The sequence below is a fragment of the Pecten maximus genome, chromosome 12 (assembly GCF_902652985.1).
Source record: "Pecten maximus chromosome 12, xPecMax1.1, whole genome shotgun sequence".
Lineage (NCBI taxonomy): Eukaryota > Metazoa > Mollusca > Bivalvia > Pectinida > Pectinidae > Pecten > Pecten maximus.
Window position 1 is genome coordinate 23822366 of NC_047026.1, and position 16422 is coordinate 23838787.

Sequence of the window (16422 nt, forward strand, 5' to 3'; positions counted from 1 at the left end):
CTCGCTTAGAGTCCATTAGGGTCGTTGGCGGTCAGAGATTCGGACATGCTTGGTCGAAGTTTTTTTTCTCCCATCATGTTATATATGTAAAACAAAACCGATTTATTACAGGAAGAAGGATGTAGTTGTTTGTATAAATAGGCTGATGATAGCTGCACAACTCAGAAAAGTCTTGAACTCTTCATTACTTGCGGCCAGCTTTGTCAACACTTTACAAGGTAAGTTTGAGGTATCAGATGGTATATCTGTAATAATTATATGTAAATAGAGAGAGGTATATTACTTTAAATTACATCATAAATTGCGCACGTATTAATCACGGGAGCATAGAACCAACATCAGTGCATAAGCAATTATAGTGATAGCTTGTTATGTGACAGTATTAACATACAACCTAAAAATGACAACTCTTATAATAACATGATGTGTGTGAAACTAAGGAGTCTTCTCCGTAGGATTTGATTTTTCTTCAGAACATTATTACTGTTAACGTACTTATTTTAGCGTGCTTATATTTTAGCGCAAAACCTAATTGAAACTAATAAGTTGAATGCTGAATCAACGCACCGACAAATAACTGCCATATACAACATGGGATATAACCTACCATTAGCGCACTCAAAATTAAGAGAAATTCTTTAAGTGCGAAAATCGCTAAATAAGATAACCGATAAAATATGTACGCTACAGGATTTAAACTACGGTATGTATATGAAAGAACTATTTCACACCGTTAACATGAGGACCATTTAGCGATCCTAATATATATGTTTGTTGTTATTAAGAGAATAATAATAATACTAATATTGGACTCTTTGTTTATATCTAACTTTATTATTGCAATCATATTATGAGTTAAATATCACCTGCATGTATAGTATAAGAATAGTAACGAATATACAATGTATGTTTATTGTAGGAATGTATTTTATTGTATATTAGACACGAAGAGCAGGTGATCGTGTTGTTGATCTCATTTTGATTTTAATGTCAAAATGCCAATTTATTGTAAACATGCAATTGTTTGCATGACTTTAGTTTCACTCTCAATGTTTTGAATACGTGAAATTCATAGAGTTAAAGGTAATGAGAATTTCAGTTTTTTACAAGAAAGACTTGCACTTCTTTGACTTGTGAACGATTTCCCGATCAGACGTGAACATGTGCCTCCAACTAGGTTTTCTCAGGGCTCTCAGTTTATTCCAAGAGAAGCATTCCCTGTATGCGTACGTTTGGCCTTACAAACATAATTAGTCTAGGTTATGTATCTAGTTTGAATAACGTTTAGTATAAAAGTTGTCAAGCCTGCTTTGTTTAACTGAGAAAGGGCTGATCTCTTAAGTGAGAGGACTGTTAAATAGGTCGTGGTCTCTCTAGATACAGTTCATCTAATTTCTATCAAAGACATAATCATAGCCATATAATATAAAGACGAATGGCCGAAGTTGTTGCGTCAAGTGTATTGCAACACTATAACACTATACTGCCATTTGCTTTGCTGTGCCACTATATAATCCTACCAAACAAAATACCATGTTACCGGATCACAATTCTCGCATAATGTGCATTGTTGTAGTAATGTGATGAAAAATGTCGTTACGACGTCACTATATAAAGTATTAATAATAAATATTAGCTGTTTTTCAAAATGTTGAAATGAAATTGATGAAATATGTATATATTTCCATGAACTTAATTTTTGCCGGAATCATCGCGTGTACTCGTGACGTCAAACGAATAAGTTCTATTAACACCGCTAAATTTGATGTTGGAATGCGAAAGCACTGTTATAGATTGACAATAAGAAAAACTTGAATTTCAAACAGAAATAACAGCATTAAATCACAGGATTGTAGACATATTAATCAGCATGTGGTAATGCGTGTTATTCAATTTGTCTGCAATCCTGTGAGAATAATAGGACTAACTTTCCAAAAAAGGCTGTAAAATGTTTACATAACTATTACTAAGTCATAGCACTCGTGTTCTCAAACAACAGACGACATATACTATCATAATAATGCTATATTACAATTGCTTTTTATCAATTTTGCATTTCCCCTAACTATTGTTTCATAGCTTATCAATTTCATTTAGTGCAAAAAAACTTTTTATCAGGTTACATTGGCATCTGGCCAACACAAACTGTTTTGTTTTAATAGAACGACTTGAATCTTTACTTGAAATTGTTTATAGAAACAGAAGACATAGAATCCTAGACTTCGCACACATATGACCTTGTAATTGTCGTTTCTGGTTTCATCTATACATGTTTATGATGGTGTCATCGTTTGATGATGGTGGAGTATATATATCTTTGTCTTTTATTTTTTGTTTTGTTTGATGTTGTTGGAGTATATAGATCTTTGCCTTTTATTCTGTTTTGTTTGATGTTACACCTGTTAACATCCTTCCATATCCCAAATTCATCGGTCTTGACAACTGCTTTAGGGTGTTGAAGGGTCTTTCAGAATATAATAATAATTATGTTCAACAAGTCATCAATGTTATAGAGCTTATATAAATACAGAAACCGATGTTATCTTAACTAGGGTAGTCATTTGATAGGGTAATATCATTACGAACTTTTCCTTTCTGTGAATCTAATTTTTCTAGTTTTGTTTTTATATATACATAAACATGTTAAAAAAATAGTCTTTTAGGCTTTTCATATGATATGTTGTTTTGATCTATGTAGCAATAAACTAAAACAAACACATACTAGCTAAAACTTGTATTTACAGGACAATGTGGACTGTGGGCCTCCTTCTTGCTGTTCTCGTTGGTGTATGCAGCGGTACTTACAATATGATGTATGGTGGTGGCAGAGGAGGAGGAGGATATGGTTTCGACGGCGATGAAGGATTTGGATATGGTGGAATGAACGGCGGTTACAACCGATACGGAATGGGGGGCCAAGGCTATGGAATCGGAGGAAACCTGGGTGGTGGCTACCAGTCCTATGGAGGATACCCATCTTACACGTCTGGATCTATGGGTTTTGGACGTTATCCATCTATGGGATCCATGGGAGGTGCAATTGGAGGTATTTCTGGCCCCGGAGGATACGCTTATGGTGGATATGGAAGGGGACCCTACGGAGGATCTGCTGGATTTATCGGCGGCAGGAGATACCCCGGACAACATGGCGGTTACCGGAGATATCCAAAAGGTAAATATACAATAATAATATTCAACTAATTTACTATTTTTTTTTTTTTTTTTGGTTAGCATTTTGTTTACTGGCTTCTTTTTAACTATAAAACCATTGTTCTTTACTTGTTCTGGTCAATCATTATACATTACTATTTCCTATCGTTCAAACAGCAGAATTTAGCCTTAGAGAGTTACTAAGTAACCATCCCTTTGGAAATAGAACAGTAATTAATCAATCTATACACAGAAATGATTAAGTATTCATAATGAATGGGATTGTTCTTCTTGACTTGTTTGTTTGTGTCAAACTATTGTTTCACATCGGATGATTTATTTGGATTTTTTCGATAACTCGTGTACAATTAATACACTTCCTTTGAAATAGTAGATATGTACTGTATATGGATAGAATATCGTTATTATATATCAACGGCACGTAAAATATTTACTTTCTATTTTTTCAGGCAAAGGAAGATATTATTAAACAACACCTAAAAGCCACTATCCTGACCCTGCCTGTCCAGTTTTGTATCATGTAAACACATCTTATAACTTATTCGTCCATTTTATTGTTGTGATCGTCATTTGTAATATCTAGATTGAAATAAATTTCATCTGCTCGTTGATGTTCTTTCGCTTTATTTGTAACATTCGTGCTACTGTGCATAGATCTTTCCCCTGACGTTGCTGTGCTTTTTCGGGCCATGCCTGTCTATTTGCACAGTACCGACGTATGATGGGGCCCACTGACGGACGATATTTTATTTAAATATAACCGAAATGCCACAAATGAAAAAGATAGCATAACCCGAATTTTTAAATTTCGGGGACTCATTAAAACTAGGCACCTTAAAAACGTATTCAATATTATATGCATCTTGTTACCAGTCAGCTCGACGACGATCGAGGGGGTTGTGACGTCGTCAGGTCATGTCTGGTTGACCCTGTCATTGTCGCAGATCCAGTTCCAGGTGATTATAAATAGATTCGCACGAGCATGCCCGGGGCGTAATCTTGGCTATATATTCGGGGGGTGTCTGGCTCACTCAGTGGGCAGTCGAACGGTTTTGTTTCCGGAGGTGTGCCACATTTCTACAGTCATTTGCTTAGCTGGGTAGACGTTCGTTATAACAGCAGCTGGGTATGTAGGCATACTGTTAGGTGGCGCGGGAGTCAAGCTCCTATAAGACTATGACCAAGAGAGGGGTCCGTGTGCTGGTATGATGTATATAGTTATTTGTGTGTGAGAGCAAGAGAATATTTTCATCTGTAGTTATTTATGTGTGAGAGCAAGAGAATATTTTCATCTGTACATAGTTCATCGTCCAAAATTAAATATCATTAACTTTGGAAGTCTGGAGTTTGTTATCTCTTCAATAATCAACACAGTGTTAGAACCTGACCGAACCTGGGTTGATAACACTAGGCGATGCGGGACTTCGGGACATGCTAATAACCGGAGCGGTGTGTGTTTCGCCCGGAGCCCCGACTCGTCCTACTACAAATACATAGAAATACATGTAATACACTGTTCTAACAATGATATTTATAACCAATACTCCTGTAATTAAATGTTTATCTATCATGAATTTACAAGATCCTTTTTAGGATGGTTATAGTGTAAAGTAGGTATCTTTAATATTGTTTTTGAAATAAACAGCCAATTCTTGTTTTCAAGGGCCATAATTACTCTTTTGTTTGCGAAAGCTGCTGCACCTACATTTGGATCAAAATCGATATTGATATAGTCTTTGTTAATAGTGTTGTACATGAAAGGGATCCTAGTCATTACGTTTGTAAAATCAAAGCAAAATACATGCAAAAAGTATACTTCTGTGATAACCAGTTGACAGATTTTACAAGGAATACAAGAGTGCGGCCTTAGTAGCAGATACATCTATAGGTATAAATTACTATAACAACGTCTGTGCAATTCGGCTTTATCAGACGAAGTTTGGACTAGTTTCAACACTAGGGCATGCCGTCATCAGATATATAAAATCATATTCTTTTATAGATTATAATGTAACGGTTATCTTTTATTTAACGTCTGATATAAAATTATAACCAAACATTATCTAACAAGAGAAAGCTGATGTGCTAATGGACTAATATATCTGGGAATATAAATTATATCTTATATAAAACTGCTCTATACCTACGAATTTAGTGACTTATTAGTATACGTTGGCTCATTGATAGGTTGTCAGCCTAATATTGAAGGATTTAAATTTTGCCAGGCCTATTGTTTTATTTTGCAGCATAATCTTTTTCAGTATATATACATTTTGCCAGCGGTGTATAGAACTCCTTTTCTTGGCTGTTCAGAAAGTCCACTGCATGTTAGGGTTAGGGTTAGGGTACCTGAACGTCTGATGAAGCGAGATCAGGTGAATAAGGCGGATGCTCAATCAATTTAAAGCCACAATCGTGAATGGCAGCCATGGCAATTGCAGACTTTTTCACCCTAACCCTAACCGATTTTGTCCATTTTGCAAAAAGCTGCTTGTCTTGTTTACTTTAGAGTGCTACTTCGTCGATATAAACTAACCGAATGAGACCAGTCATTTTGTACACGGCCTTATATAGTCAGAGAATAGTCGGACTTAAAAAAGAACACCCTTGAGTACCTACTTTAATATGAGGCTCACAACGTATCAATCTGCCCTCATATATGCATTATAACAAATTAGGTCTTAAAATGTTAGATATATATGAACGGGTGTGTACAATAACATGCCAGTTTCGTATATTTCGTATAATCGTATTTTTGGGGGTTTGGATAATTGCAACGAACACGGAATACATTACGTGTACAGGTGCCGATACTCCTAAAGGGTGTTGTTGTATATCAACTCATTCGTTTCGATGTAGTTTTGTAATGAGAAAAATCATTGTAATCCCGAAAAGAACATTATCATTTTTTTTTTATAAATAAAGCAAATTAAAATTTTTATTATTTTTTTTTTTTTTACAGTTTACAGGCATGAGTTTATTGTAGTTTCTTTGCGAACTTTTTTTTTGCTACTAAATGTTGATGAGATGAATAGTTGTCCCGCCGAAAAACGAACAATTAAACGAAACCTAGTAACCAGTCATCAATTATGGTCATCCTAGGTTAGCTAGACGTGTATTCTTTGATATATATATACGTGCATTTAACTGTCATTACTAGACAAGGGAGTCGATTAAACGGGTCCTTGATATATCATGTTTTAATTAAAAATTGACATTTCATAACGTAATCAATCGGGATTATATATTGCTTTTAATATAAATTCTTCTAGATTTATTTTGATATGGTAAGTATTTTTTATCAGAATATTAATTGTTGCCACCGTAGTTAAATCATAATTGTTTGTTTTATAGCAATATTTATGAATGAATATAGGCTATAATATCACAGAAAAGAAACCACTCGTTAATTACAGAATACTTACCACGATACTTTTAATGTATCATTTTATCACAACAACACACAAATTAATTTTCATGAATGTTGCTTTTTTGCTTTTAGTCGTTAGATTAAATCATGTATACAAGAATGCAGTTACATATTATATGTAAAAGCATCTCAAAGTATAGATAATCATAATGTTCTATCGACCAATATCTGTACATATCATCATTAATGATAATGTTTTCTGTTTACACGTATCATACTACTTATGATGGCCTAAACACATCAAGGAACATTAAGTGTGACATACTGGTGAATATCCGAACCACATAAACGTCACTATAAACATAGCTCAGACTAGTAATAGGGCACGACATTATTGTAACAGGATATTGTATTTTTACCTGCATTGTCTTTTTGTCAGACACCTTAAGTAATTCACAAAGATTGTAAATACCAAAGAATGTGGACGTATGTATTACAGATATCAGTTTAAAGAAAGCCGATGGCGTTTTACTTGGTATGTTCCTGAACATACGATGGCAGATATATATAGGAAAATGAATACGTCATGTTGTTAATGTAATGAAAATACCATAACACAAGTTAAATGTGTCATGCTGTCATAACTAATATCTATGACACAAAATGTTTACGTAAATTAAATTTGTCATGCAGTTTTGCATTGGAATCAATGTGAAACATTTACTTAATGTAAGATTTTTGTGCCATAATACATTTACTTCAGGTAATAATTTAGTGTCATGGTGTTTTATAAGAATCAACGAGACACATTTACTTGAAATAAGATGTGTGGCCATTATGTTTAAAAGAAGTGATGTGACATATTTGCGTTAGGTAAGATTTCAATTTTTTGTGCCATGATATTTTATAAGAATAGAGTGACAAATTTTCTTGAGGTAAGGTTTCAATTTAGGTAAGCTTTTTGTGATATGATGTTTTGAAAGAATCAATTTGACACATTCACTCGAGTCAATATTTCAATTTACATTTTTTTACTAGAGACAAAATTACCGCCAAAAATCAGAGACAAGTCATCTCAATTTTGACCCCACACACAAAAAAAATCTATATTATTAATTTGACATACGATATATGTAGTTGTTAATGGGTGAACAGATTCATTTTAAGCTTGAAATTTCTACTTTGGACGTAAAACATTAATCTAATATTCAACGAAAAATTAGCTCTAGCAAAATCTGTCTATACCCTGCAAGCAGCCACTTCTGCGTGCACAATAGGACGTGCCAAGGGCGAGCACTCTCTAGGAAAACAAAATAATAAAGGTGCGCAGTGTATATTTTCAAACCTTCCCCGTGCAAAGAAAACTCCTAGATAATACAATCTAAAAAGCTACTATCAGGAAAGGTAAAATTAACAATTTGGAAATTAAAATCACCACTCTTATCATTCAGCTTTGTTGTAAGACGTCACTGCTGGTTTCCGTTGTTTTTTGTTTTGCTTTTTTATTATAACGATCTTTTTATTCCAGTTTTTCGTCAATGCAAAGTACATAAAATACAAATACTCCTTTACATACTCACACATACATATACAAAACCCTATTTATAAGACTTGTTTGCTTTCTCCCACATATATACAGAAACACTAAATGAAATTAACACAGATATATCATTTGCATATATATATACCATACACATCCTATAACACATTTCTTATTTCATAACCATAAACGAAACATGTACATCATCTATGAGAAATAAATATCTCGCTTGTATGCTCACACAATCGTATAAAAACATATATCTCATTTACATACTCGCCTTTACACACATCCTATGATATGCTTATAAACATGTACACATATCAAGTATGGAATATATATATATATGTATCTTAATTGTATACACACAAACACACAAACACACAAACATAAACAAACATATGTCGGATCTAACATTCTAAAAACACACGTAGTACATACATCTCAAAGTTTTCATATGTTATTAAGCACACAGACGCATAGCAAATTAGTGAAATCTCTGCTAGGGGCATATTAATAGTTCCATGTATATATCATAAGTATATACATACTACAGCATGAGAGAGAGAGAGAGAGAGAGAGAGAGAGAGAGAGAGAGAGAGAGAGAAGAGAGAGAGAGAGAGAGAGAGAGAGAGAGAGAGAGAGAGAGAGAGAGAGAGAGAGAGAGACGAACAAAACACACACATATGTCTACTATCTATGAATCATAATAAATGAGAAGTAATGAGATATCGATAAAGAATTAAAATAAGGAAATTCATTAATTAATTAAAGAGCAGAAAGTTTTTTTTAGTAGATAAATACAGATTTAAAAAAAAAACATCAATAACAAAACAATAAATACATTGCATTACATTTATAAGAGAAACGGAATTGGAGTTGATAACTGCCAAGGAAAAATAACAAAGAAAAAGAGAAAAGGCAGCATAGAGAAATGGGAAAAGAAAGAAACAGGGTAGGTTGGGGCGAGATGGAGATGGAGGAACAGTACTAAACAAGCACTCACACAAATAAATGTTCATGTATACATTGTATTTAACATTATAGAACTATATTACAAAGATAACATTTCGGCTTTTTGAAGGGCTGAGACTGAGAAAATAAATGAGTAAATACATAGAAGCATACAAAATAATAATAAAAAAAAAAAATAAAAAAATACTATATGTACAAGAACCAATAAATGAATAACTATATCAGATGAATTAAGCATTATAACTTAATTAGTTTGTCCCATTTTCGCCATTCGTTTTCAAATTTTCAAGTTTTGTTTTTTCATCTTTGCCAGTGGCAATGTGTTTTTGAATCATATAATTATCTTTTATTGAATTAATAAGAGCATTAATATTTGAAAATTTATGCAAACATCTCATTCTATAAATATACTTCTTTATGATAATTATGATTTCATTATCCACTCTATTACTTATCCACTCTATTACTAGGAAGGAAATTCTGATGTAGAAGGCCAAATAGAAAAGATGTTTTGTTTACTGTGAAAGGAATTAAAAGAGCTTCCAATAATGTGTCAAAACTTTCAAGTAAACTTTGCACTTCCTCACATTCCCATAATAATTGAGTTATTGTTTCTGGCTCAGAGTTGCATAGTATACATAGAGGGGAGACAACTAATCCAATTTTAAAAAGAAGTGAGTTTGTTGTTAGGATATGGTGAATTACTCTGAACTGAAATAACTGTAATTTTGTAATTTGTTGTAATACAGAAAGGCATTTTATATATTTTACCCCACATCAGGTTGTCTATGTTGTTGAAGATGGTATTCCATTTTCTAGTGTCAGATGGTATAGTGTCTGATTCGATTATAGAGTTGTAAAATTGTTTTGACTCTTTCCTGTCTCTAAGAAAAAAAAAGCAGATTGAAAGGAATGTAAGGAAAGGCAACCTCTTTTCTGTGTGCATTAGATGAAGTAGTAAATTCTTTAGTAGCAGATACAAGACTTTGATACTCTACAAAATTTGTATTAACTTGGTATTACACCAAACTGTGTCAACCTCCTTTATTACATCATTTATAATAAAAATACCTTTCTGGTAGTATTTTTTTTTATAAAACACTACTTTCCCACCTATCTTGATTTTACTGTTATACTTCAGATGGGCGATTTCAACATGTTTTCCTGAAGGTTTCCGTTGTTAATAGAGTTGGAGCGGCTTATGTTGTAGAACGTTTAGTGTTTATTGATTTGAAGCTCTACAGATTACGTTCGATTGACATCAAGTAGTTTTTGATTTCTAGTACATATCATCAATATACCTATAGTTGAAATGAAGTACATAGCATGGTCTCTGTTAGATGTAATCACCATCGTATTAAAAAACAAAAACAGGTCGCCCAGTGCAGGGCTATAATCTTTTGTCATGGGTGTATGCCAAGAGCCTGTTGGCTTGAGACGTTGTTTAACCAAGGGACACTACATTTTCTTCATCATCAGTAGCTTAACTCGATCTTACAACGTAACTAGCAAGGACAGCTTACAACTAAGGAGCTGTATGATTTCGTATTCTAGATTATTCATTTTCCATTTCTTGATAGTAACATCACTGATGTCGGTGCTTTCCGTATTTTCATATCCAAGTTGATTAGATATTCAAGGACTGATTCTCATTATCATGATTTCCGTGTCAGATGTCAGCTGTTGACGGAAGATGCAGGTTAATGAAGTTCACGTTAACTTTTCATGGCTTTAATATGCTTTTTCCTTGTCCGATATGAAATCACACGTTTCCGATGCTTGTTGATATGCAAATTATTCCTAACTCACTGTCCCGTTAATAAGTTACTTTTAGACTATATGCTTGGTGCAATCGTTCATCCTATGAGAAATGAATGTGCCGTATAAGTAAATGATGTCTCTCATGTTCTCACGTTCAGTGATATGTTGAATATGTTCTTTTTGTGTCAAGACCAACATGTTTCATTTTCCGACTTAATTTGACTACACAAGTGTAGGTACACGTTACAAAACACTATGTCCAGCATCCTTTCTATCAGAGTTATTGCCCGGTGGTAGTTCTAACTCTTCTGACGTTTTATTGACATTTTTTTTATTTCGGTCTAGACGGATTCATGACGTTTATCGACGCCATACAAATATAAAAAGTCGATAAACGTCAGGATAATTAGGATTTGTCCTTTGGTCGGTACAGTTTTACTTACAGAATAACCAGCCATCATACACTTGTACATATTGTTATAGTGGAGTGTCAGATAGTAAACACGTATATCTTTATCCCCTGTCAATTAAGTTATTGCCTTTTGTTTCTTTTTCTTTTTCGGGCTAAAAATCATTTTTGTCTTCCTATTCCCTTACAGACTGCATTTGGTTTATTTTTCGTTGTTTGATTATAAATCACCTTTTCAGCTGGAGTCAAAACCATTCATACTGTTGGCAAAAGAGATAGGCATGGTGTCCTAAAAAGGTATTTAAATAACCTTATTGAACTGACAATGACATACGTGTTGCACATATACATGTTGTATGGAAGTTCTGAGATATAACGCGTGTCCTACATGTAATATCTAAATTTTAAGAATGATAACGCGTATGATTGTTGTCCCCGCTACAAACAATTTATTCTTTTTCTAGAGTGAGGTTGTTTCTGCACATATTGATATACTAGTATATCTTCCATTTTAATGTAATTGAGTAAGTCATGTACGGACCCATATACAACAAACATTTCTTAAGGCTTGTTTTACCATCGGTTTTATCACAATAGTCATAACAGCCGATATAATATATTTTGAAATTTGAGTCATTAGTGGACGTGTGCCCTTTTTTTTCTTTAAAAATACATCACTAGTTTGGTATGATATTTAACGTATTATCAACAGCTGCGGTATGTATATGATGTTTTTGTTTGTATCCTTGTGATACAAATGTAGGACTTAAAATGATGCCGACTTGATACTTCACCTCACTGAATATATACTCAATTTTCCTCATATTCCGTTCCGGCTAAAACTTGGATCGTTGACAGAATAAAGGAGAAATACATATACCAATTTAGCCGTTAAGGGTTTAATATATATATAAGACATCGCATGTATGATAAACACTTTAACCATTGGAAATTTAATCATTTTAAGCTGCAAAGTTCTATACGTAAGGGTACTGACTTCAGATTTTGTTGGATGTTGTATCGCAAAAAAAAAAAAAAAATATATATATCATCATTTATTCGTCACTTTTTATATTTATGGGCTGTCGCAAATATGATAATACCAACATGTTTTTAAGTGTTCTTTGAGAATGAATCTGCTAACAAGTGATAGCTGGTTCTAATGTAATATCAACTCTTAATAGGATTTATCATGCATGCAGCGACCGAGAAGCAATCAAAAGTGTTCTTGTACGCATGAATACTTACGTAGCATTTTCTCATCGACAGACCTATCTCCGTAAAGATTTTTTATTGGCATATATTTTTTATTGATCATAACAGTCGTAAATGTTCGTGTTTTATGTTGGCTTCGATTATTTGACATATTTATTTCAAAGGAAGTAGTTAATTATCCCGAGGTACACCAATATATCATAAAAAATAAAGTAGAAGATATGAGACAGACATTACCACAAATCAAGATAACCAAAATTTGTCTAACGTAAGAAGAAATGACACAATAGAGTGTTCAAAGGAGGAGCTGAGTCATTATACCTTATATAAACAGGTGTCGACGGAAAGTTGATAGGGATATTATATTTGATCGAGAAGCCGAACACAGGTAAAGTATTTATAATCAGTTTCGTCGCATAAGTGATGTATTAATTTATGTTCCAATGCAAATAATCATATTCATTCCTCAGAAGTTATTCAATGTACAATAATTGAGTTAAGTTCACTTAAATATTACAATATGAAATATTTCTCTTTCTTGTATTGTTTTGAAATATACTTTCATTTAAAGAACATGAAGTAATTACAATGCTTTTACCTCTGTTGGAAGACATGTATAATTTCGTATTCTACATTGTACCATGGTTGCCAGTTTTGATTGGTTTAAAACCATGTATGATTTGCCAATAATACACGCTCGTGTCAATAATACACGCTCGTGAGTCACGGCTGTTACAGTGTTATGTATCTAATATTCACCCATTATTAATACGGTTACTTTAGCCGAGTGGGCTAATGGGTTAGTCTCTTATCTTTTTATCACGACGCGAGTTCGAATCCTACAGGGGACCGCGGTGGCCGAGTGGTTAAGGTGTCCCGACACTTTATCACTAGCCCTCCACCTCTGGGTTCCGAGTTCGAAACCTACGTGGGGCAGTTGCCAGGTACTGACCGTAGGCCGGTGGTTTTTTCTCCGGGTACTCCGGCTTTCCTCCACCTCCAAAACCTGGCACGTCCTTAAATGACATTGAATAGGACGTTAAACAAAAACAAACCAAATCGAATCCTAGGAAGGCCGCTTTTTTTTTTATCCCTATTTTATTTAAAATTTTAAAATCAATGCCATATAATAGATGTTCTTGATTGTAGTACTGCAGTGCATGTAAAGAAATGTATACTTTATCAACAAAATAATGCAATACTCAAGAAATAAATTACAAGGTTTTCTCGGGGTTTCATTGCCGTTTTTCTATTAGGAAGAGGTAGATCTCAGAGCTAAACAGTACATGGTAGAATAGAAATAATTAACTTTGACTCGTGTATTGTTGCAGGATATACAACTCGGACTCGGATATTATGCAATTTTAATTATTAACTTAGGCCTGCGGCCTTCGTTATTAATTTAATTGCAAAATATCCTCGTCCTCGTTGTATATCCTGTAACAATACACGAATCATCGTTAATTATTTCTTAAATAGACTATGGAATAAGATACAGTAGAATATTTAGTACTGCATTGTAATTGGTATATCTTTTTCGAATGACACACATTATATCGTAATACCCTTGTATTTCTAGACAATGGAGTATCTGATTCTAATCCTGTGCTCATTGAGCGTGGCTTTAGCCACGTACCCGCCTTATGGACCATCAATCACGAGAGGTGGGATGTCCAGTAATTTTATTGGCGGTATACAGCCAGGCTATTCCTCCTCAATGACAGGAAGCTTCCAGCCTGGATATAGATCTACAGGATACATGGGGATATATCAACCACGTTTCAATTCGATCAACAATCGCTTTATGTCGGGAGGTAGCTCGTTAGGTGGAGGAATCGCAGAATCGGTTGCGCCGGTATATACAGGGGGAATTGGGATGGCTCCCAGGACTTATACGAGAACCAGAATCACTGTATTCCCGCCTGCTGCTGGTACTGGAACTTCGTCATTTACCGGAGGTTACAGTGGCTATAATGGAATGCCTGGTTCCGCTCCTTATATGGCTGGTGGTATGACGGGTGTAGCCGGTATAAATCCCTATTTAACTGGAACTGGAGGCATGACGAGCATAGCCGGTGGGTCACCGTTCATGGCTGGAGGTACCCCAGTGTCTGGCAGTTTCAACATGGGTGGTATTGGAGGACAATCATCAATGACATATGGATCAGTTTATCCCTATGCATCAGTTTATCCCTATGCATCAGGGATGGCTACAGGAATGAACTTTCCGCAAATCCCCACTGGTAGCTTCAATGGTTTCGGGGGATGGAATTCTTTTGGAGGTGGCAATTCCGGGTTTAGCCCAATGATGTGTAAGTATAGTCATCACATGTTATTGAATGATGTTATTCAAGTTTGCATATGTTTATATTTTTTACATTTATATAAGTATATATAGAAAACACCAACTATGGTGTTAAGTTCTTAATTTAGGTTACATAGTTGTTTATGTTGGATATTTTTAATTATAGAAATCATCGAGATAGCTAGAGTATTTCGATATAGTCGTGTTGAAGTTAAGATATAACTTCTTCTGTTAATAAACTATTTCGAATTGAATGGAAACAGATCTGAGAAGGTAAATATGTATTTATGATATAGAAACATGCCTAGCAATGCCATTAAGTTTTTGTTTTGTCTTATTTCACAGATAATAAGAAGCGAGGAGCCTATTGAAGACGGAGTATGGGAAATATATAATGTAACAATATTTCATAGCTTTAGTTATACATATAAATTACAAACATCTTCCTTGCATTTTGTTACAAAATTACACGTTTATGAATGAACATTGATGTATTTTATGTTTAGGTACTACATCTCCGACAATAGGGTAATTATTATGTAAATAACAAAAGGATGTTATATACATTTGTATATATAAAAAAATAGTTACGGTATTACCACACTCCAAAAGTTTGTATTTCCTAATCTACAGTAAATGAATAATTTACCACAAAAGAAATTTGATCCTGCTGTGCCTCTATATCTGTTACTCAACTTTCGGTCTGCTAAACGATACTATTAACATATCATTACATCTATTACTAAAGTGAGCCCAGATAGTTGTAATTCGTTTGCGTTAATTAGAAATTCAGATATATATCCATACCCTGGAAGACTTTTGATGCATGTTTTGTGACAACCTGTATAAATGATGTCTGCGATTAAGCATCTTTAATACCCTTATAGTTTAAATTCTGTACTTACCTGTTTACATATTTATAACTTGATAACTTATCTGATCAGACTTTGTACACTTCGTACGCCTTAACTTATATATACATATTTCTACCACAATACCCTGTGTTATTCAACTCTAAGACCATCAGTTAATCATTACAGCTGTTGATTAACAATCTGTTTATACCACACGTGGTATAAACTCTGTACGCATTTCGATTGGCTAACACAGTAAACTTTGACCCAAGTTGCAATTGTTATTGACGTCATCAATAATCTAATGACGTCACATCACCGGGTCCCGGACGTCACCGGTACACTTTATTTGCATACGCGAAATTATACTTGGCCACGTTTCCCTTTGATTCAAGCCGATATTATTTGTGGTAGAAACAGGTCACACGACTCGTGATTGTTGGATATGGAATTTATTTCACACTCGAAAGTTATTTTTTAAAAGTTGCAAAAAACACTCGCTAAAGCTCGTGTCTTTTGTAACTTTTAAAAAATAACTTACTCGTGTGAAATAAATTCCATATCCAACAATCACTCGTTGTGTAACCTCTATATATATATGTGTGTGTGTGTGTATTTCGAATCTATCGAGTTGTATATGTACGAATAGGGTCATTTGCGTTTTAAACGACCAGATCCTATCTGTACATGTAAAAATAAAAATAGCAATTTGAAAATTAAAAGGTGAGTTTTCAGATATTTGTTAACATTTTACAGGTTATTAAGATAAATACAAACAGAATAACAATATCCCATATAGCTGTATGTTTCAACGACGTTGTA

At 34.0% G+C, this 16422-nt stretch overlaps 2 protein-coding genes across 2 annotated transcripts; both read left to right on the forward strand.

Moving 5' to 3' along the window:
- On the forward strand, nt 1–3780 carry LOC117339843 (glycine-rich cell wall structural protein-like). Its single transcript, XM_033901550.1, has 3 exons — nt 1–218; nt 2745–3172; nt 3621–3780. The coding sequence occupies exons 2-3, from the start codon at nt 2749–2751 to the stop codon at nt 3638–3640; spliced, it is 444 nt and encodes a 147-aa protein (XP_033757441.1). The 5' UTR covers nt 1–218; nt 2745–2748; the 3' UTR covers nt 3641–3780.
- A 10186-nt stretch (nt 3781–13966) lies between these two features.
- LOC117339691 (uncharacterized transmembrane protein DDB_G0289901-like) lies at nt 13967–15974 on the forward strand. Its single transcript, XM_033901409.1, has 2 exons — nt 13967–14753; nt 15092–15974. The coding sequence occupies exons 1-2, from the start codon at nt 14024–14026 to the stop codon at nt 15115–15117; spliced, it is 756 nt and encodes a 251-aa protein (XP_033757300.1). The 5' UTR covers nt 13967–14023; the 3' UTR covers nt 15118–15974.
- Nucleotides 15975–16422: the final 448 nt, after the last annotated feature.